The sequence below is a fragment of the Neopelma chrysocephalum genome, unplaced genomic scaffold, assembly GCF_003984885.1.
Source record: "Neopelma chrysocephalum unplaced genomic scaffold, ASM398488v2 Primary Assembly neopelma1_96778, whole genome shotgun sequence".
Taxonomy (NCBI): domain Eukaryota; kingdom Metazoa; phylum Chordata; class Aves; order Passeriformes; family Pipridae; genus Neopelma; species Neopelma chrysocephalum.
The window spans coordinates 1723403-1746085 of NW_020925422.1; the positions used below are offsets into that span (position 1 = coordinate 1723403).

Consider the following 22683-nt stretch of genomic DNA (forward strand, 5'->3'; position numbering starts at 1 on the left):
AAGGGAGAGAACTGGAAGGGTAAAAATGAGAAAACTTGTGGCTTCAGGTACAGACAGTCTAATAGGCAAAGCAAAAGCCACACATGTAAGCAAAGCAAAACAAGGAAATAATTCACTCCTTCCTATGGGCAGGCAGGTGTTCAGCCAGCTCCAGGAAAGCCAGGCTTCATCATGGATAAGGGTGACTTGGTATCTCTCCAAATATCCCAGTCTTCCTTCTTCATCCCCCAGCTTTATAAGCTACGCATGACATCATATAGTATGGAATACCCCTTGGGTCAGTTGGGGTCGGCTGTCCTGGCTGTGTCCTCTTCCCAGCTCCTTGTGCGCCCGCAGCCCATTTGCTGCTGGGGTGGAGTGAAGAACAGAAAAGGCCTTGGCTTTGCATACATACTGCTCAGCAGCAAGGAAAACATTCCTGAACTATCAACACAGTTTCCAGGACAAGTCCCAAACCCATTCCCATACTAGGTACTGTGAAGAAAATTAACTCCATCACAGCCAAAATCAGCATGGATGTTTTCTAGCATATTGTAAGTACCATAAATCTAAATGAATAAAAGTGCACATATGAAAGAACAAGTCTTTCTTTAATTAGGTAAAGTGTAACAGGATTATCAAAATTCAGCCATGACTTCGCAAAAAAAAAATAAACCAAAACAAAAGGTGACCCACTGGGAGGAGTGCTTTCAGAAGGACGTCTGGAATCTTCAGATCCTTCATTTAAAATCTGGCCAGGACATCCTTTTAGTTTCCTATCTACTTCAGTGCAGTCAGCCTTTCATTGTCTGTTTCTTCCTGGGGTTTTTCACCCCTCCCCAATCTCTCCTCTTCACAAAGTCCACTGAAGTCCAGTTTTAGACAGAAAACAAACAGGAACACGTCTTTCACATACCCTGAGCGCTCTAAGTCCTAATGAAACTGAAACCATTGGGATGGTCCTACTGTCTCACCCCAGCACTGTATGCTGCGTAACAGGGCTGATGAAGGCACCTGTCTCTGGAGAGGATTGGGAGCTGTTAAAGATGAGATTGCTGAGAGCAGGTTACATTTGCCATGGATGTCAGAACACAGAATACAGAAATATCAGACATTTCCCATGGAGTAACATTTCTTCATTTCCTATGGAGCAGCTTTTGCAGCTCCGCACTCAGAAGTGCTTATAAGCCTCACTGCTGGAGAGTCCTGGAATGTGAAGTGTGGCTTCCCTGCTGAACTGTAAGCCTAACCAATGTGGAAGCCTTGGGTGTTGTAGCTCATTCAGTTGAGCTATGTCAACATAATGTAAGGTTGAGATTGCCACTATTTTACTTTAAACTTTTTTAGCTTTCTGATGTCCATTTATCACCGAATTAAAAGAGTTCATTTTAAAGTAAGAAAAACCTAGGCACAGAATATACTTTAACCAAAAACTGAGAACAGCGAAGGAAACGGGTAATGATTTTAAACTGAAAGAGGGTAGGTTTAGATTATAAATAAGAAAGAAGATTTTTACAATGGGGGTGGTGAAACACTGGCACAGGTTGCTTAGAGAACTGGGAGGTGCCTCATCCCTGGAAACACTCAAGGTCAGGTTGGACAGGGCTCTGAGCAACCTGATTTAGTTGAAGATGTCCCTGCTTAATGCCGGGGGGTGGACTAAATGACCTTTAAAGTTGCCATTCAAGCCAAACCGTTCTATGACTCTATGGTTCTATGAAAGTTGTGGTGACCAAGCGCTCCCTCTTGTGTGTTACAGGAAGAGCAGAAGGTCCATGCCTGCGTAGGTCTCGCCTCGGGCAGTGCAACGGAGGCAGCCCTCTGAATTAAAAAAAAAAAGGAAAAAGACTTCTTATCCATCTGACCCTCTTACTTACAGATATATTTTTAAAAAATGATAAAAATCAAAGGACTGTGTTTTCATGAATATAGATTCACAAATTCTTCTCGTCAGTAAGACTTATGACCGACTCCACAAGAGTGCATGTGGGGTCTTTCAGATGGTAGCTAGGGTCACAACTTTCCCAATAATCTCCCTTCTTCTGATTCCATGATGACCAACTCCCTGTACTGCAGCAGCTCTCAGCCTGTTTCTCTGTGAAGCTGTACATGTGGAAGTACAGTAAATACTTAATTTTGGGTGCACCTAAATTTGTTTTTTATCTAGAACTTCTACTGGAATGTGTTATTTTCTTGGTGTGTACTGTTTGGACGTGTTTTGGGTTTTATGTAATCAATTAATACGAGCATAGACAGTAGTGCACTGACTTTTTAGACTCAAACAAGCTCATTTCTTGTTCACTGCAGTTTTGAAAACAGGAGAACAGAGGTTAGAAAATGCACTGAACCTTGAAAAAAAGGATAAATTCAAGCAGTTTTCAGGTCTGGTGATTTTTTCCTCCACAGCATGACATTGCACAAATCACACTGAAACTGTGTGATGAAACCGCATCAGTATACTTGACTGTCACTCAAGTGTTTTTTTGCAGGTGTCACAGTTGTTCAAGGCTGCTTCTGAAAGTACGAAGGAAAGTGAAAAAAGATTAATTTGTATTTTATCCTGGCTGGCTTATTTTAGTAATTTTAACCTATCCAAAATTGAGAACTGTACTGGCAAGTAAAGAGGAATTAATATCTTGATACCGTGACAGGTCAAGGCTTATTATTTATATAAAATCTGTCAAAACAAGCCCAAAGCAAAGATGTTTAAAACTGAGATACTTAAAATGGTGAAACTATACCATGAAAGGTAGGTTAAGTAGCAAGATAAAGCCTACTGTGGAATGAACTCTAAGTGAGAATTAAATTAAAATAGTAAAGTGTATTTTTTAACTACTGCACACAACTAGATTTATGGAAATATATGATGACCACACTGACTAATGAATTTTATGAAAACATCTTACAAAACTTCTAGTAGGGAGGACTGCATATTAAAGGACTGTAAAGATGAAGAACAGCTTTTTCTGTTTTACTACTCAAATAACAGGAAATGTTATTTGAGTCATAAGATCTCATTTTGTCTGCTTGAAATTGCATCCATATCTACAACCTCTAATATGGGCAAAAGGTCTCTAACTACCTCAGGAGAAAAGATCTGAAATTTGGCTCAGCTACTAAGCAGAGAAGAAGAAACACAGACATCTGAATTCATTCTACTTTGGAAGTTTTTTTGGTCTTTCTGCAGTTGCTTACACCTGTTTCTGAAAAAAAATGAAACAATAAAATGAATGCTTGTTTTCTTCTAGTCTTTGACTGAGAACTATGTTTTAATTTTACACTTAAGGTAAAAAAGATCATTAATAAAATATATCTCTGCATGCAAGGCTTGGGAAAGTTGGAATATAGAATTCTACTTGCAAATATTCTGCCCTAATAGAGAAAAAAATCATAAAGATTTTTCTCAGGCAAGAACTACACTGAGAGCATGGGAAACAGAGCATAGTTAAACAGATTGTCCAGTTGGAAAGAAAAACTCTTCATAGGACTCCCTCTAAAATATATTTATTGAACTTATTTTGGGTTTAATATTAAAATATTATTTGTGCAGTAAGACAAAAAAGAAAACAGCTCTTTACTGTTTCAAACTAAAATACAGCTCCATGTACTGTTTAGGGAATTGAGTATTGCTGTGACTAGGGTGTGCAAGAAATAAACAAATCAAGCCAGTTTCAAGCTGCGAAAGAAGTACTGAAGTTCATAAGCAATTCAGGTTGCTAATGGCTAGTTCTCAATTACTATCATGATCACTACATATACAAAACCACTAGTCCTTAAAAAGTCTATTCCAGATGAGTTGCAAGTACACAATGCAGTGGAGTTGATGCCATGCAGTGAGTGCTGATGGCTCCATCCTTGGTGGTCCTTGGTCACCAGGATAAAGATAACCAGGCTCGAGGGCTTCTTGCAGGCAGTTGCTTTCTTCGCTCAGTTTATGTTTTATACTCTCTGAGCCTAGCCCAAAAGAAAAGGAAGTTATCTCATTTGTTCTTGCTGACTTATTTTGGGGGTTGGGATGTCTGGGTTTTTGCTTATTTTACAGATGTCACCAGACACCTTTCTTGCCTGCTGTGCATCTTTCCCCTTCTATTTTGTTGTTTGGTGACAGGTTTCCAATTGTAATTTCTTAGGTAAGCTTCATTTTGCCCATTTAATGAGGCTTTAAAATAGCTGGAAACAATGAACTAGGAAACTGTGAGCTGTACAGGATCGCTTCAGTTGCTGTCAAAAATCACAGAGCGAGTCTTCCTGAAATGTATTTCTTGCCACATAAAGGAGAAAGTGATTAGATGACACAGGTTCTATGAGCCTGTAGTCACTGATTTAAGTAAAATGCCTGGAACTGCATCATATGGCCTAGATATAATCTGCTTTTGAGCCGTCTTAGCTATCAGTCAACACTTAAATGCAATCCAAAATAAAACAGTGTGTTTAAATGAAAGCAGCAAACATCTGAGGATTAACTGTAGATAGAAAATCTCTGCTTCAGAGGTGGGCTGGGTACTTGGTAAAGCGTCTCCCATCTCACTTTAATCCACACCTGCAAATCTATCCAAGTCCTCAACATATGAATTTTGGGTACCTCTGTTCTGTGAAATCCACAGTCTTCCAGCTGATGCCCAGGTTTCTTATGCAGTGCTGAGGGTGAAAATCACAGGTTTAACAAGCTTACAGAGGACTCCTCTCTTCAAGGCTAGAGGATTATGAAGTAGCATCCCAGTGTGGTGCTTCTCCTGGCAATAGGTACTTCATGAAGGTTCAGCCCCTTTTCAAGGGGAGCAAAATGGGACACCAGATCTACCCCATTACAAGCTCATGCTCCTGCATGGGAGACTGGACCCAAATTTTCTTTTTCCTAGTCCACCTCATTTGCCACAGAACTTAACGTTAATATAATAAGGATGAGGGTTATTTCTGATTTCTTCTTTTGAAACTATAAACTGGGAAAGGCTGAGAAAGTTGAGGCTGTTCAGTCTGGAAAGGTGAAGGTTGTGTGGAGACCTTCCAGCATCTGAAGGGGGCTTACAGGGAAGCTGGAGAGGGACTATACATCAGGAATTGCAGTGACAGTACAAGTTATAAAGGGTACAAATTGAAAGAGGGGAAATTTAGTTTAGATATTAGGAAGAAATTTTTTACTGTGAGGTGGTGAAACATTGGAACAGGTTGCCCAGGAGGCTGCGGATACCCCAACCCTGGCAATGTTCAAGGCCAGGCTGGATAAGGCCTTCAGCAACCTGGCCTAGTGGGAGGTGTTTCTGCCCAATGCAGGGGGCGTTGAGAATAGATGATCTTTAAGATCCATTCCAATGCCTTAACATTCTATTATTCTATGATTCTATTTACTGGATTAGAACTTGAAAGCCGATAATGCTGAAGACAGCGTGTGCACTTTGACGGGTGCTTTATCTCTCTGGAGCACTGAACGTTTCAGGATCTGCGAAGCAGAACTCTCCAAATCCCTCCCTCTGTACTCCGCTTCTCGGAGGGCATCGAGGCCGCTTTTCGCCGCCTCTCGGAGCCCGCCATTCCCAGCTTTAGGTCGCTCCTGGTGGGACCCTCGGAACAATTTAACCCGCGGGCACCTGCGCTGCGCAGGAACCAGGCAGCCAGCTGCGATACGCCAGAGCCGTACCGACCCTCTTTCCCGCCCCTTTCCCGCCGGACACACGTCCGCAAATCCCGGAACAGCTCCGTGAAGGCGGCGCGGACGCGCGGGCGCTTCCGGGTGGCAGCTGTGCGTCCCGCCTGGGCCCTCGGCCACGCCGCGTCCCGCCCGCAGCCCCGCAGCCCCGCAGCCCCGGCCGCCCTCGCAGCCCCCTCGCCCCTCCGCGCCCCACTCGCCTCCCCCTTCGCCAGGCGATGCCGCCGCGGGGCTCCCGGGGGCCGCTGCCGCCCTTGCTGCTGGTGGCGGCGCTGGCGGCCTGCGTGGCGCAGGCCTCCGAGATCACCTTCGAGCTGCCCGACAACGCCAAGCAGTGCTTCTACGAGGAGATCGCCCAGGGCACCAAGTGCACCCTCGAGTTTCAGGTACCCGGCCGGGAGGCGCCGCCCCGGGCGCGGGCGCCGCGCTGGCCCCGCTGGGCGCGGCCCCGAGTAGGGGCCGCTGCCGGAAGCTCCCACTGGGCTCCGGCGTTTAGGGACTGTTTGGATCCAGCGAGGAGTTTCCAGCTCAGCTGCGGCGGGGAGACTTCAGTGTAGTGCAGAGCTGAGTGGGACACGCAGAGCTGGCTCTGAAAACTGGCATTGTCTTTGCCTTGGTCGCTGCCGTGTCGTGTCCCGCCCCAACAGCGCGGAGAATACCTAAAGCACACCTGACCCACAAGGTGCTGCGAAAGTAATTCCCTTGTGGTTTACGAAGCACTGACGGGATCAGCACAGTACATCTTAAGAGCTGATGCTTCATATTTCAGACCACAGTACAGATTGGGGTTACGTCGTAAACAGTAAAAGGGTGATGAGACAAGGATGCGGTACAGCATCACTGTTTTGATGCCTGTGAGTGTATCTGCGGGGTTGGAGCCTTTCAGTCTGGCACTTTAGCTGATGAAGTCACTGACAGTAAAGCAGCAGCATGAGAGAAAAATCGTCCTTGGTGACAGAAATCACAGTTACCTTTGAGGGGTTTTGAAGGGGCTATGTGATTCTATAGGCTGACTGTTCTTGTTGAAGTTCTGCGGTTCTTTCTCAGTTTCTGCCATATACTGGTTTTTGTTACTCTGTCTTATGTGTTCTAGCTCCTAGGTATTGTTTTCCCTGCCTAAGTGCTTCTTGTCCCTGCTTGTTTCTTCCATGAAGTCTTTTATGTGCAGTACTTTCCCTGCAGTTTTGAATTGGGTATCACTGCAGATCAGGCTGCTGTTGCCATTTTTTTTGGTGACCAGAACAGGAGTAGCATTGCTAAAAGAAAAGTCTGGATTTGACCAGCCACTGGTAGACTAAAGTGCTGTGTGAATGTCCTTTGGCAGTGTGTCTTAAGGGCTAACAGGAGGCACAAGCAAGCTCTGTGGGAAGGAATCCTAGGGCAACTTCAAAGCTCTGGCCAGTCTTTACCACCTCTATGTAAACTGACACTTTCAGGGTGATCTGGCTGAATGCAAGTGACTTTCATGTAATTGGTAAAAAGCACGCCCTGGTCAAGTTGGAGATTGTATTTCTGAAATGAAAAGCTATGTTATTGCTTGCCAACTGGATACTTTCAAAACTTCATCTTTGGGGAGGAGCTGCTGCTCCAGTTTGTTATTTCAATTGTATCATTAAAGTCATTGTTTTAATAACTTGGTAGCTCAGTAAACTGATGAGAGTTTAAACAATGCTCAGTGGGGAGAAGTGCATATACACAGATACTAAAATATTTCAGCGATTTCTGCACACATAAAATGAATATGCCTTTAGATATAAGTCTCTTCCTCTTTCAGTATGCTTTATCTTAAAGGTAAAAATTTGCAGCAAGGATCAAGTGTCAAACTGCTACTGTAAGAGTCATCAGAACACCAAGTTGTGAATACCTAAACTCCCTACAGTCTTTCTGTAGAATCCAGGTAGCAATACTCTGTACACCAACAATAATCAAAGCCTCAAAGAAACCCTTGGGACCCTGAAGTTTTGAGTCACTTGGAGGCATTATCTGGATGTGCTGGTTTTTGGAAGCACTGCTGTGTCCAACTGTGCAGGAAGGAGGCAGCAGGACCCCCAGAACATTTCTCTGTTGAGGAGCAGACAGGAAGACTGGACAGATTGAAATTCTTGTTCTACTGGTTGAACGCCATTCCTGCAGCCTAAGGCAGCTGATACAGTTGGGCAGATACTCTTCTGGCCGCACTGAAAGGAAATGTCTTACTGCATGTTAGCAGTCTCAGACAGATGAACTGATTCCATGGAGGACTTCTTTATACAGCAAATGGTTGACTTGTTACCGTAATGTCTGTGCAGTCCCATTGAGCTTCATCTACTGTAGCCTTTGCTGTTGTTGAGTTATTTATAACAAAGTAACTAAAATTGCTCTCCGAACAGTTTGAAAATACAGTTGACATTACATATGCTGAACCTAAAGCATTTTTAGTTATTTTCTGTGTGTCTTCCATAGGAAAATAATTTTGCAGACTTGCTTTGAAAGTTTTTCAGATTAATGCATTGTATTGTAAAGCACTTGTCAAAGCAAAAAGCTTTGCAGTGCCACTTGACAAATGATACTTCTTAGAAGAAATGCATAAATATCCATTTTGCTAAAGAGACCATATCTTGGTTTTTGTTCTCAGGTGATCACTGGAGGTCATTACGATGTTGACTGTCGGCTGGAAGATCCTGATGGCATTGTATTGTACAAAGAGATGAAGAAACAATATGATAGCTTCACATTTACTGCATCCAGAAACGGAACATACAAATTCTGCTTCAGCAATGAGTTCTCTACTTTCACACACAAAACTGTGTACTTTGATTTCCAAGTTGGAGAAGATCCACCACTGTTTCCTAGTGAAAACAGAGTAACTGCACTTACCCAGGTAAAATGCTGTTGTGTTTGACAGAAGTTTTTAGGTGGAGACAATTTTTTTTCCAAGTTCAGCTGCATTGGATACCTACATCACTTTTGAAAATAAATGGATTTGAGCTCTTAAGATATTCCAAATTACTACAAATAAGCTTTCTTTGTAAAGATAAGATTTATAGAATACAGGACAGAGCTGAGAAGGGATCGCTAAGTGCTTAAGAGGAAGTTAGGACAGTAACATAAACTTAAGGCCACTATTGTTTGAGGTTTTGGGGTTTTTTTGGTGTTGTTTTGTTTGGTTGGTTGGGCTTTTTTAAGTTTCTAAGAGAACTTCCTTTTAATGTCAGAGTTTTGTGCCTCTTGAAATGTGGGTTTCGCAAACTAGATATTGGTGGAATAGGGTTTCCAAAATTTCCAGACTTTGGAGAAACTCTGGGAATTGTTTCTGTATTTAAAATCGTAAGAGTTTTTTGGGGAGGAGTACTCATGTAACTACCATTTTTAAAAGGGAGAAGAAAATTCCAGCAAAATAAACAAATTACTAAAGTCATCTGTATTTAGCTGGCTTCTATATATATGACCTTTATAAGACTACAAAATGTCAGAGCATCATTGTTACTATATTCTCAGAATTTGGCAGTTTTGTACCACCTCTGCACAATCTAAATATATCAAAACCTCCTTTGAAACACTTAATGAATTCCTACACATGTCCTTACATTATAACCATCACCAAACCTCGCTTTAAGCAGCAATTAAAGAATGCTGGATATGGTCACTCTTGTGCTAGTCTAAACTCAACAGTATAAATACCGCTTCCCAAATGCCAATCTCATTTGAATTCACATCACACAATTCTTCAGTAACTGAGGTTTGTAATGAGTAGATGACTTGCTGTGAGTTCAGTTACAGCTCATGCCTCTTCCTTCTTGTCACTTTTCTGCATTGCTTCATTATGTGTTCTGATTCTTGATACTGGATCTCTCCATCTCTTTTCCTTCTTTGTTGAGAAGGTTCTTTTTGCAGTTCTCTTCAGGCTTGTAGCATGATCAAATTTGGGCAGCCTTTCATGGGGAGAGTTGAAGGTAAATCCCTAAAACCAGAGTGACTTTGTGTTTAAATCCCTTATGCAGATTAGGAGATTTATACAATGTATCGGTGAGACCAATGGCAAAACTTAGTTTAGAAAAACTCTTCCTGAATTTTGTTGAGAAGAGTATCTTAGACTCGTTGAGACGTGTCTTGAAAGTCATCAGCTTGAAAATACGGTTAGACACAGGTATAAGTGACTGAGAGTTGTTCTTTGAGGGTGTTAAATGTTTCCTTTTATAATAATTTATGCTGTTTGATTTTCAGAAATACTTATTTTTAACCATAAAACAGAAACCTAAATTGTTACTAGAAATTAAGTATTTTGAGGATGTATTGATTAATCTCTTGAGGAATACTTTTACTTATAGAAGATAAACTGAAAATGGAAAAGGTTTATATAAAAATTATCTAGGGCTTGGAAAACTGGTAATACTTTTTTTATGAAAAATTACACTGGAAGTGGGCAAGTTGGTAAGTATTTTTATATGAGTATGTTATGGAGCATTTGGGAGCACTGAAAGGTCACAATTGTCTCTCTCTAACCACTTTTTGTATACATGAGTGAGAGAATAGTCTCTTGACAACAGAACAGACATTGTACAACTTGAGTGAGAATTAAGCAATGAAGAATGTCGTACTTGTGAAACAGAAGCATTCAATGTTTACTGTGTGCATCTTAATGCTATAAGCAACTGCTTCTTTTCCTGTGGAATTAATAGCTGGGGGATCACTGACATTTCCAAAATGTTTCTTATGTTCATTTTGAACCCAAATACATATGAATTTAAAATTTGTTTAACCATTCTCAGACGCTGTTGCTTTTTATTAGACTGCAATTTTACCTGCTTCTGTACTTAGCAGTGTCACATTCTTGTGTGTAAAGTTTGATCAACATAAGTTAAATTTTACTGTATTTGCACTATTCGGTCTGACATTGGACTGAGTTAATCCTTAGCTTGCAAAGTTACATGACTCCTAATTTTAAGTATCAAAGCACAAAACCACTGCCAGGGTTCTTAATTCCGTGGTGTGTATTTGTTTCTCCAGATGGAGTCTGCGTGTGTTTCAATTCATGAAGCTTTGAAGTCTGTCATCGACTATCAGACTCATTTCCGCCTGAGGGAAGCGCAGGGCCGCAGCAGAGCAGAGGATTTGAACACAAGAGTGGCCTACTGGTCAATAGGGGAAGCAATCATTCTTCTTGTTGTTAGTATTGGGCAGGTATTTCTCCTTAAAAGCTTCTTCTCAGATAAAAGAACCACAACAACCCGTGTTGGATCGTAACCAGTAGTGGTTCATCGTGTGTTACTCATCTCTAAAGGTTAATGGTTCTCCAGTTAATTGTAAGTGCAAAGGATCTGAACATATGCAACATTCAAATGTGTATACCCCTCATCTCTTAAAAATCACAAACAGACCCAAAAAGTTATGAAAGGGGCACATGATTTGAAATATTTTTAAAGATACTTTGGAACTTCAGTGTTTTTTGATTCCTATACTAAAATGTCTGGCAATGTTCAGCTTCTCTTTATTTCTACTGATATTAATCCAGACCAAGTTTGATTTTTACCAGTAAGATTAACCATCAGCAGTATAACATTTATAAGTAACCCAACAGTCTAGTGTCTGAGAGATGATACATGTGAAAATTTGATTTGATTTTAATTTTCAGGCTGAATGTCTTGCATTTTAAAGAAGAAAATATGATGAACTGTAGTGCACTGTTTTGATTTGCTGTTAAAAAAATAATGCAGTGGTACCCCTTGCTTTTTTTGTAAAATTGTCAAAAGATTGGCACTGCATTGTGATGCAAATTCTTCATCAGCCTGAAAAGTCTCCATCTTCAGAATTTGCTCCGTTTTATACTTGATTATGATTGCTTAAACATACATTCTTCTGTAATCAAATAAATGCATTTTCTCTTTTACAATGTTTTACTGAAGAAATTTTAAGCTGAGACTACTCAGGAAATCCACTTCTGTATACAAAAAAATCCAAATTTCCAAGTTTATTTAAACAACATGCAATAGAATAAGGAGTATTGTAACTTTGTCACTGAAACTGTACAGTTTCTGTACTCAAATATACGGCTGCTGCTTTTCAGATTAAAGACCAGAAGTAGCTTGGTCTGTTAAGCAGCACAGCATGAGCACTGGACAAGGCTGTATTCTGTTAGGCACATAAAAAGCTTTTTACTAAATTTTTTTCCTGTTAAGAGGGCAATTTGATGTTGATTCTGCATAGCGCAAGTGCTGTAAATTTTCCTCTGTGTGTTGTACAGAGACATGATGGTCTCACGTGTCTAATTGCCACTCCTTTTTGCTAATGGTCAGGAAATATTCTAAACATTTCAGGTGATTTTTTTTGTAGAGTTAGAGTAACATTGTTTCCATTGCTCATGTCTTCAGTAGCTTAGGTACTGTAAAGTCCTGTTTTATTTGGTCGTGGAAGGTAGTAAATGTATGTTTGTAACCATAGTTTAAATTGAGCTGGTCATAGTAAGGCTAAACTCCTTCAAATGGTTCTGGAGGAATAAGTAGACCAATCAATTCTTAAATGCACACAAACTAAACTAAAGTAAAAAATCTGTCATGCATTACTAGCTAAATCAAAAGACGCTTCTTGAACAAGTTCTCGGCAAGCAGAGAAAGGGTCCTAAACCCTTATTAGTTGCCTGTATTATTGCTAACAGAAATTTGAAATTACGTGTTCAGGTGACACTTGAACAGTCTGAAAAATGATCTAAGATGACTTGATTTTAAAATCTTGTCATGGCTGAAGAAAATAAAAATGCCCCTACTCTGTTATGAACTGAATGACTGCTCTTTTAGAAACAGAAGGAAAACCTCAAACAGCTCAAGAGGTATTCAGAAGTTTAATGTATGTAAAATTCAGGATTACACGTAAAGTTTTGCTCTCCTGTACTGAATTTTAAATACTGCAGTCCCATTTTGGGATTCAGGTTTCCCAGAAATAGACTCACTAACATGAGAAAACAAGAGTCTGCTCTTGTCTTGTGATACAAGTCTGTGCCTGCACACAACATTCTTGATTGTACCTATATGCTTTATTCTTGTGTTTCAGCAGCTGATGTTTAGTACTTCTTGTTCTGCATTGCACACAATAATGAAGCAAGTGGTACACTGGGTGCAAGTGTCAAATGAAAACATGATTTAGTTTTGATGGTGTTCACTATTATCTTCTGGAGTTTGAATATTAGTTATGTAGCTTTAACCACAACAAAAGCATTTGTATTAAAGCTTGAAATGTATTGGGGTTTTTTTTTCCACTGAGTTGTTCTGTGTGCTGGCAAAATTGGTAAACAATGGTATAGAACTGATGATGGTCAGCTATCGCGTACATGTCTTTTTATTCTTTCACAATGTTTGAACGTGTGAAGTGGGACTGTTCAGCTCAATATTACTCTCACTGCAGAGGTTTAGTGGACTTGACTTTTGCATTGAAGTTAGGTGTCTGAACCAGTGCTCTGGTATCCTGCTGCATGTTATGCAGCAATAGCTTAAAAATGCCTTTATTTTTGTGTTGTTAAAAACATGGCACAAATACACGTTTAAACATAGCTGTATATAGTTTTTAAAATAACTGACTGAATAGGATATAATAAAACACACATGCTAACACGCAGTGGGTGAGGAAGTGCATTGTGACTTTTGGTTAAAGCTGCACCTTTTTAATATATGAACACTTTCGTTAATGGTGTGATACTCAAGTAAACACCTTGCATTAAAGGGGATATAACTGTGTTTTTAATTGCTAAAGCCTCTGGGTTTCGGCTATGCGTTGGATGTTTTCTGTTTACAAAACTTTTTTTCATGTCCTGAAATGTCAGTTCTTTAGTTTGGGGGTGGGGAAAAAAAGTTTAGTTTGAATAAGAGAAAAAGCAGACCCTGTGAATGTTGTATGGGTAAATAAAAATTAATATATGAATGTGGTCTGATTGTTTTGTTTGCATATGGGATTGGGGAACATTATTCGTCAAAAAAGCTTTGAATCATTATTTGAGTAGTCAACTTGTATTTTAACTTACTACAGTTAATCTACCACCTGAGATTTGATCATCACTTCTATTGCTGAACTTCACGAAGTGTACAGGTTCATTGTTGTTCATAATCAGCTGTGCTTAGCAAGGTATTGTGGTTCCTGGCTCTTTGCTCGCCACATTAGTAATGCAGGCAGCAATATTAATAAATATGTTCCTGTTGGAGTAGAATTCACAGTATCTCCCTACAGATGCCAGGAATTATTTGGGACCTGCTGCATCTTTTCACAATTCTGTGGATACAAAGTTATGGGGTGAGCTAGAAAGGTGCATGCAATTAGTGTTACCCAATGATGGGATATAAATTTCAAATATGTAGTAACTAAATGTGTGACTGGAGGTACTTTATATTGTGTTGCTTAGTTAAGTTTTTAAAAACAGATACGGTAGGCATCACTGCGTTGTGTGGGCACCTTCCAAAATGACTCTTTTCTTTCTGTTTATGTTTCTCCTATGTCAGTTGCGGTACAACCAAAAAATTTCAAGACTACTTATACAATACTTTGATTAAAAAAAGCTTTTTTCTAGGAATATGGGTAAGTTCTCTTTCAGTTATGTGTTATTATGGTCAAGTAGTTGTCTGGGGCGTTTTTTTGGGTGCACAGCACACAGGATTTTAAAGTAGCTTAAGATAAGTTGTAGTCTGAAGTTCTTTGCCTACTGAAAACTAATAATCCTACAAAAAAGAAAAGTAGACAAAGTGAAAAGATGAGTCAGTGGATCAGCTGACACACAGGATGATGATGAAAGCTTTTATCAAGGAGGAAGTAGAAATGTACTCTGGACAGCCGCAAATCTAAACAATTTCCTGGGCCACCAGGCTGTGCAAGGGCACAGCTGCAGCAGGGACACCACAACCTGGGTTTTGCATGACTTCTGCAACAGCAGCAGTTACCAAAAGCAATTTTTAAAGCCTGACCCTGGAGTTCAGCAGGTTGTAACATATTTGTGTGCAGAGAACTGGCATACTGCACCAGCTTACTCTAGGAGAGGTTCGGTGCTCCATCTGTGAGTGAAGTTCATGACTGAGATGGATCTAGTTTCCCAAGTTTTCACAGCTGATACTCTGCATCTCTAAGGGAAAGCCATCTTACTGCATATTAACAAGAACTCAGTTTTACACTGTCTAATGCTATTCTGGAGTCATTGCTACTGACTTCAGAGGATTTTGTGTGGATTGACTGTCAAGTGTTATCAAAGTGTGTCTCCTAATCCTTATTCTTGCTGTATAAACAATTTGTGCCCTTTCGTTCCTGCCTAACTGGGCTCACCACAGGAATGCTCATACTAAATCCCATACACCAGTAAGGGAAGCATCATCTAATGTCAATGATTATTTTAAACTAAGTCTTAGCAATCCTCATTAATTGAATTATTTCCCTCAGCCACTGAAGTAGGCACTCTGCATTTGCAGCTGATGAGTGCTAATCCTGCTTGACAGTGAGACCATGGAGATGTTTTCTGAAGTGATTGAAATCTTCCAACATCACCTGATTTCTTGTTATTAAAAAAAAAAATAATCAAAGTCCTTTTTCTGAATAGCTCAGTGGAGGAGCCATTCTCCAGGGGTGAGATGAAACCAAGAGTTTAACATGGGTCCTAAATAAGATGGTTGTAAAGTCTTTCTCTCAAATGGGCCCTAAATAAGATGGTTGTAAAGTCTTTCTCTCACATTCCTCCCCTTGACTTCCAGAATCGAGCTCCAGAAAAGCAAGGTTATGCTGTGTGCATACTGAGGGCACTACTGATTTTGACTGAGTAAGTGTTGTGAGATGAAGGAAAGTGGTGACTCAGCTTAGGAAACACTCTGGTTACCCGACAGTAGCAGTGCTTGAAAGGTTCATTATTTGTATTAAAAAGTCCATGCTACACACCACAGGGCAAGATCTTATGTAAGCATAAAGTGGTTTTACTTTGCAACACTCCTAAGCAGATCAATTTGACTCGTGCCTTCTCTCCCACTTACTTACAAGAACCAGGACATGTACAAGTGGTCTAGGCAGCATCACTCATATGCAACACTTGATTTTAAGCAAGTGAACTGCCTTGTGTCAATGTTTTATGTTTCTTATTGCTACAGGCTCTTTTGCTGGTGAACTAACAGGAAAGGGAGCAACACAGAGTATGCTGCAGCATTGTTGCCAGCCTCCTGTTTTCAGGATAGAGAGTCCTCTGCTGATGAGCCATCTGCACTGTGGTTTTACCAGAGTGCAGAAACCGACCTTGACAGGAACACCACATTCCTTAATTTCAGTGCTGATGGTTGTCAGTAGAAGCCACTGAACAGAACTTCCTAAAGAACTTCCTTCTGTGATCTGATTCTGTCACTGTGGGATGCTGTTCAGCTTGGAATGCAGCACATGAAAGGCAATACAGCAGGATGCATGCCTTCAACACCCTGCATTGTTCAGGCACACATTTCGTAGCTGAATATATTTTGTTGGTGTGTTCCTAGAAGAAGGATGCCTCCTGCCAGACCGGGCATGATTAGTTATCAGCTGCATATCTGAGAGGTCTCCACTTGATGAGTGTATTCCTGATTTAAGCAGTAACCTTTTTGTTAGGGATAAAATCGGTTCCTATCTGTGACTTGGACATTCTTTCTGGAATTTGTGTCCGGGGATTTTCCTGGCACCAAGGACAGCAGATTTGTTCAGACTTGCTTGCTGTTAAATGAATATTCTTTATAAATTGCCAAAAAGAAAGTATATTGATATATTTGATGTGCAGAATATGAAGAACTGAGAAGCAGCATTTTCTTTCTGGAAGAAATCAAACATGAAGAAGATGGGTTTGGGAACGTTAACGTATTGGTACGAGACCAGCTTTTTTGACACAGCACTGTTTTTTGCTCTGGTGTTCGAAAAACAAAATACCACTGGATGTTAAAGAATTATCTGAACAGGGACAGAAAAAGGTGGTAAGAGAGGCAGAAGAGAGGGGGGAAAGGAAGAAGACTGAGGAAGGAAGAAAGGGAAGGAAGGAAAGGAGAGAACAAAGTGGAGAAAGGAGCCTATATGCTGAGTTTGGGAGGCTTGAGGCGTGCCCAGCTTGCTCCCTATGACCAAGAGGTGCTCTCTCTCCTGCGATATGGTGGCCTTTGCTCACTGTTACTCCCAGCACAGGTTCACAGCGCAATCTTCAAGGAGCAGCTGTTGATTCACACCAGAATCAACTCTTTCTAATGCATATTGGCACTCCGGTGTTAGGAATTCAATGCAAAATTCCCCGAGGGAACTTGGAAGGAACAAGTGTCAAAGGAATATGTGTCAAAGGTACAAGCTGGAAGAACAGTCGGCTGCCATAGGAAGGGAATGTGAAGAGTAGAGAAAGGTAACAACCAGGAGGTGCTGTAACCTGTGAAATGCTCTGCCTCCCACAAAACCAGTCAGTGTTACAAACTCAGCATGACTCTGCAGCTGTGTCTGAGAGGAGACAGACTCAAGCTGCACCAGGGGAGATTTAGGTGGGACATTAGTAGGAATTTCTTCACAGAAGGGGTGATGTGACATAGGAATGGGCTGCCCAGGGAGGTGGTGGAGTCACCATCCCTGGAAGTGTTTGAGGAAAGACTGGATGTGGCACTTGGTGGTTGACATGGCGATGTTCGGTCACAGGTTGGACTCGATGATCCCAGAGGTCTCTTCCAACCTGACTGATCCCGCGATTCTGTAATAGCTGTGACACACAGCGCACAAAACGCTCCCCGCGTTCTGCACAGCCCGCGGTCCCGATGGCTCCCTGGGGACACCCCGGCACCGGCGGGGCCGGCAGGAGGAGAAAGAAGGGGGGAAAAGGCGGTTTTCCTCCAAGTCTCTACACGGAGGCACGGCACAGAGCGAGTGTCGGGACACGCAGGTGTCGCGACCGGCCAGCGGCGGGCGGGGCGGAGCGGGGTGCGGAGCGAGGTGCGGAGCGAGGTGCGGAGCGACCGCTCTGCCATCCGCTCGCCGGGGCTGCCGAGCTGGTGGGTAGCCTGTCACGTGTGCGGGCGGTGGCAGCGATTGGTCAGGCCTGGCTCCGACATGGCGGCGGGCGCGGTGTCTAACCCGTCCCAGCTCCTGCCGCTCGGTACCGGGGGGCCCGGCGGGTCCCGCCCGGGGCTGGGGTCCCTATGCGGGCGGGGACGGGAGGCTGCGGGGCCCTCTGCGTGTCCTGAGGCGCGCTGCCGCCTGGCGGGAAGCGGGAGGGCGGGAGCGCGCCCCACGTCGGGCGGCGTGTCCCGCGCGCGCCCCGGCGGCATTTTGGAGGGTTTGGGAAGGCGGGCGGAGTAGAGAGGGAGTGGGGGCGTTGGGGGCTGTGTTGGGCGTCTGTGAGTGTGGGGCTGAAGGGGGTGGGGGGGTGGGCGTGGGTGTGAGGGTGTGTGGGGGGGCTGATGTGTAGGGGGATGTGTCCGTGTCCGTGTATCTGTAAATAACCACAAACAAGTTGTAAGGCGCAAGAGGGTGCTTTGTACAACATACATTTCCCCGTGTGCTTACAGAGCTTGTGGACAAGTGCATAGGGTCACGCATTCACATCGTGATGAAGAGCGACAAAGAAATTGTCGGGACGCTTCTGGGATTCGATGACTTCGTCAGTATCCTTCGATGGGAGTTCAAGGCTGCCGACTTCAATCCTTTGGCTCAATTCGTTTGTTGCTTGTGAGAGTTTTGAGTTCACTGGGTAGAACCTTTTTATATGGATCAGTTGTATTATTCTGATATTTTCAACTTTCAGGTAAAATCACAGTATGGTATAAACTGAAAATAGCATTAAATGTTTTTGATATAAAACTTTGGGCCTTGTTTTCCTTGAAACTGGATTTTCAGATATGGTGTTGGAAGATGTTACAGAATTGTAAGTATTCCTCTTTTTGCTATTTAATGTTTGGTTTGCTGAGGCAAAATACAATGTAAGATCTGTAAGCGAAATGTTATATTTTTGGAATACTTGCCAGCTAACCAGTTTTTCCTTGGACTGAAACTAAAGTAGGGTGATCTGTTCAGGACAGCCATGTCATAGAGTAGCTATTGCATGATTTATAGTTGTAATGGGGTTCCTGATTTGTGATCTTAATTTTGATTGTGTTGAACTTTCCATTTCCGTCTCCTTAAGGCCTAGGCAGAGATTTAAAAAGGTAGACAACTAAAGGATAAGTGTTTATTACTTTGTTATGCCATGTTGATATGTGGTATTCAAGAAATTGCCAAGCTTTAGAGATGAACACACATCTTCATGTACTGAGTAGAAGAGATCGGTTTTAGATGGCAGGTAGCTTTCTTTACCCAGGTGGTCCATTTGTTAAGATCACTCTGCAGTGTGGCTGATTTATTTGTTAGTTCCAGCAAGAAACTAACACAGAGATTTCTGTCAGTTCTGTGGTCAAAACTGGAGCTGTTGTCCCTGGTTCATTGTTCTCACTTGCTGTTTCTAATCCTCCTTCAGTGAGATTACACCTGAGGGCAGAAGAATCACCAAGCTAGACCAGATTCTGCTAAATGGAAATAACATAACAATGGTAAGTGATCATTGCTCATGTGTTGATTTTCTGTACCTGTAAATCAGCAATTGAGTTTCACTACTCTAAGCTGAGCTTTCCAGACAGTTCCATTGCATCAGGAATTTTCAAGTGCCTTCTGGGGCATCTTTGTTTATGAATTATGTTGGAAAACTGACCTTACTGCCTTACTTGTTACATGCTGTGGTTTACAAAAGAATAATGCAAAGACCATGGCTCTAGTTTTGTTTTTGTGAATGTTTTTCTGGTCTTCATGCAAAGAGTCGCTGATTTTATTAGAACTATGGAATTCTTAAGGTTGGAAAAGATCTCCAAGATTGTAGACTCCAACCTTTGACCGAACACCACCATGCCCACTAAAGTGTCACGTCCGGTTGTTTCTTGCACACTTGCAGGGATAGTGTCTCCACCACTTCCCTGGGCAGTACATTCCAATGCCAGACAACCTTTCCAATGAAGAAATTCTTCCTGATATCCATCCCGAGCCTCCCCTGATGCAGCTTATCCTGTCACTAGTTGCCTAGGAGAAGAGGCTGACCTCCACCTGGCTACAGCCTCCTTTTAAGTAGTTATAGACCAGCTTTTCCAGGGGCTTTTAGCTCTGGAGTGTTTGCCTGTGCACGTGGGTCAGACGTTCCTGCGTGTACATGTGTGTTTGTAGCAGTTTGGATGCTGACAAGCTCATTGAGTCATTTGGTGATCATGATACCATGTGGTGCCCTGAGAGCTACACCTTTATATTCTCTGTTAAAAAATCTGGAGGTGTGTTGGATTATACCAAATCAAAAGCACTAGGATTTTTAGTTTGTCATGTGCTGATGTGTGTAGATTAGTACTGAAACAGCAATTAAATGTTGTGATTATGCATCCCTAAGTTGAATTCTGCAGCTTCTTAGATGCACACAAGCAGACCCGAGTGGCTCTTTTGCTTGTCTGCATAGATGGCCACAAAGCCCAGACTTCGGACACGAGTGTATTCCTAATTTTGTAGGGAGAGGAAGGCTAACTTGAGTCTAAGTTGGTTTTGTATGAGTGAGAAATTATTTACATTTTATTGTTTTAGTTTTATTGTTTTACCTTTGTTGCACCTCTGCACTTTGTGTCTGAGCAAATGCCATTTTTTACTTAATTTCGAAGCCTTTTTCTGCTTTGGTTTTTGTTCTGCATCCTTACAGGACAGCACATGTTCTGACTCCTCGTATGGGATGAAATTCCTACCATCCATTTAAGCTGGGGGTGTACTGCCTGTGAAGCAGAACCTGGTGATTCTTAGAGTGCAAATTTTCAGCAAGATATAGATACATTTCTACATTAGATCTTGGGTCTCTTTTGGGGCCACATCTTCCCATATCAGAAAGTCTGTGCTTTGGAATCTTTCTTATTTTGGTCCCAAAAACAGTGAAGCTCTTTCTCTTTAGAAATGCTCAGCTGCTTATGACGAAGATAAGGAATGGTTATGTGTTTTTTTCCCGTGTTTTTCCTCTTATATTTCTTCTTCTGTTCAGTTCTTTGCTTCTTTTACAAGAAAATGCTCTGCTGACTTACTCCCTGCTACCTTTTTGGTATGTGTGTCTCTTGCCATAACTGACTTCCTCTGTTGTGAGAGGAAGGTAATACTGAGTCTAAAAAACACTTTTATGGTCTGCCATGAAGTCTCCATCTACTAAAATGCTTGTTGTAAAGCAAGAGCTGTCATGTATGGGTTTGTAGATCTCAACTCTATGGCAGTAATACAAAAATGTCCTATTCTTTTATAGCTGGTTCCTGGAGGAGAAGGACCTGAAGTATAAAGTGATGCAGTTGTCATCTGTGAAGACATGTTATTCATATATATTTTATATATGTATGTGTAAAATCTAAATAGAGATTTTGGGATAGAGGTGTGTTTTGATGTGGATTGTCTGTTTCCTGTGTTTATACACTTAACATTTTACAATAGACAAGGATTTTCTCTTCAGGAAAGGTGCTGATGGCAATGTTGACTTTGTAAGTTGAAATCATGACTTTCTTGTAAACATACGTGAACCTCTTTTGAATAAAAGGCTTTCTTTTTGTTAGTTACTGCGTTCTCTTATGTAAGTGCACAAGTTGGATAATTTTATAACTAGTTGATGGAATAGAAAAATTACTGTTAGATTTCAGTTGCCATCAGTCTTCAGTTTTTTTACATCTGTCGCATTTGTTTTTGGCCCAAGTCTATATAATACACAAGTCATGAGCCAGGAGTTGCTGTTCTTTGGCACACAGGCAGACACTGAGCTGGATGTTTTGTTAAAAGGCTGCTTTGGGCTGTGTCACTGGAAACTATGTGGCAGCTGCTGTAGAATTCTGAAAGCCCTTCAAACAGTGCATCCGTTTGATGCTCACCAGCTGGCTTTGAGGTTCAGCTCTCTTGGACTTCTTTTACTTGGTGGATATATTTCCCTATAGTAAAGGCCCTGTAATGGCAGTTGGCAAGTGAGAACAGACAGACCAGACCTAATTCATGTTCAAGGGGTAAAAAACCCAAAGGCTGGTGCTGAAACTTCTCATTGATGTCAGTGGTGACTGTGCTTTCACCACTCAGTGATGCTCTGTATACTCAAATTGGGAGCTGCCTGTGCCTGCTTGCATAGTTCAGAGCACTCATTTTAAAGTAAATGGGTTTTTTTGGCTGCATCTGTTCTCCTGTGAGGTAAAAACTTGACAGATACTGTGAGCTACTGTTTTAGGACAATTTCTGTAAAGTGAGGAACTGCTGTTTTGTCACAATGCCATGCTGCCACTGCAGCTTATGCTTCCATAGTACACCTCTCAACTGGCTTCCATGTGTAAATGTCTTTGGAGAGTAGTCACAGGTCTTACTGTACACAAGGAGGGGCACAGTGTGGGCTTACACACAGGATGTACTTTACCTTCCCATCACCAGAAGGAAGAAGAGTTGAAGAAGGGGGCTCATGAGCAAGAGACGGCAAGGAAGCTGCTGTAGATCTTTCTGCCTTGCTTCAGCTGACAGAAACACTGCCTTCTGCTAACTGGGCTTCAGCTCACAAAGCAGTGAGAACTTCTTGCTGTAGCCTATTAAAGGGGAGAGGGAGTCCCTCCCCTATCCCAGGGAGTGTGCGACTTCTGGCTCACATGTTCTGAATAAATGATCTGCAATTGCAATGTTTAGATTGTGTGGTGACAATCTCTACCGTTTGCTCCCTGAACAGTTTTTTCTTTTCTATTGCCATTTCATTCTCCAGCCTTTTTTAAATACATATATTAAAAAAATGTATTTTTTTAAACTTATATTTGGTTGAAACATCATCTGCTAGTGATTGCCTCAAACACTTTATTTCCTAGAAACAAGTTGAATTTTTCTCATTAGAACACCGGAAAGATTTCTAGCCAGTGCAGCACTATGGTGTTGGGATTCTGTTGAATAAGATTCTGTGTATGTTCCAGTGTGTGCAGATCTCGACTGGTTTGGTTGGCATTCATTATTCCTGTAGCCTTTTGCTTTGGAAGTGCGGTAGTAAGCTTGTCAATTCAAAGTGAGTGCTGGTGCTTTTTGTTCTTCCTCCCTTAGAAATCAAG

At 41.8% G+C, this 22683-nt stretch overlaps 2 protein-coding genes across 2 annotated transcripts; both read left to right on the forward strand.

Annotated features, from left to right (window-relative positions):
• Positions 1–5767: 5767 nt before the first annotated feature.
• LOC113981806 (transmembrane emp24 domain-containing protein 7) lies at positions 5768–13510 on the forward strand. The gene is made up of 3 exons (XM_027709412.1): positions 5768–6009; positions 8238–8483; positions 10610–13510. The coding sequence occupies exons 1-3, from the start codon at positions 5842–5844 to the stop codon at positions 10844–10846; spliced, it is 651 nt and encodes a 216-aa protein (XP_027565213.1). The 5' UTR covers positions 5768–5841; the 3' UTR covers positions 10847–13510.
• Positions 13511–17585: 4075 nt separating this feature from the next.
• On the forward strand, positions 17586–22269 carry LSM5 (LSM5 homolog, U6 small nuclear RNA and mRNA degradation associated). Its single transcript, XM_027709423.1, has 5 exons — positions 17586–17693; positions 18106–18201; positions 18434–18461; positions 19050–19122; positions 20880–22269. Exons 1-5 carry the CDS (start codon positions 17648–17650, stop codon positions 20910–20912), a joined length of 276 nt encoding a protein of 91 aa, XP_027565224.1. The 5' UTR covers positions 17586–17647; the 3' UTR covers positions 20913–22269.
• Positions 22270–22683: the final 414 nt, after the last annotated feature.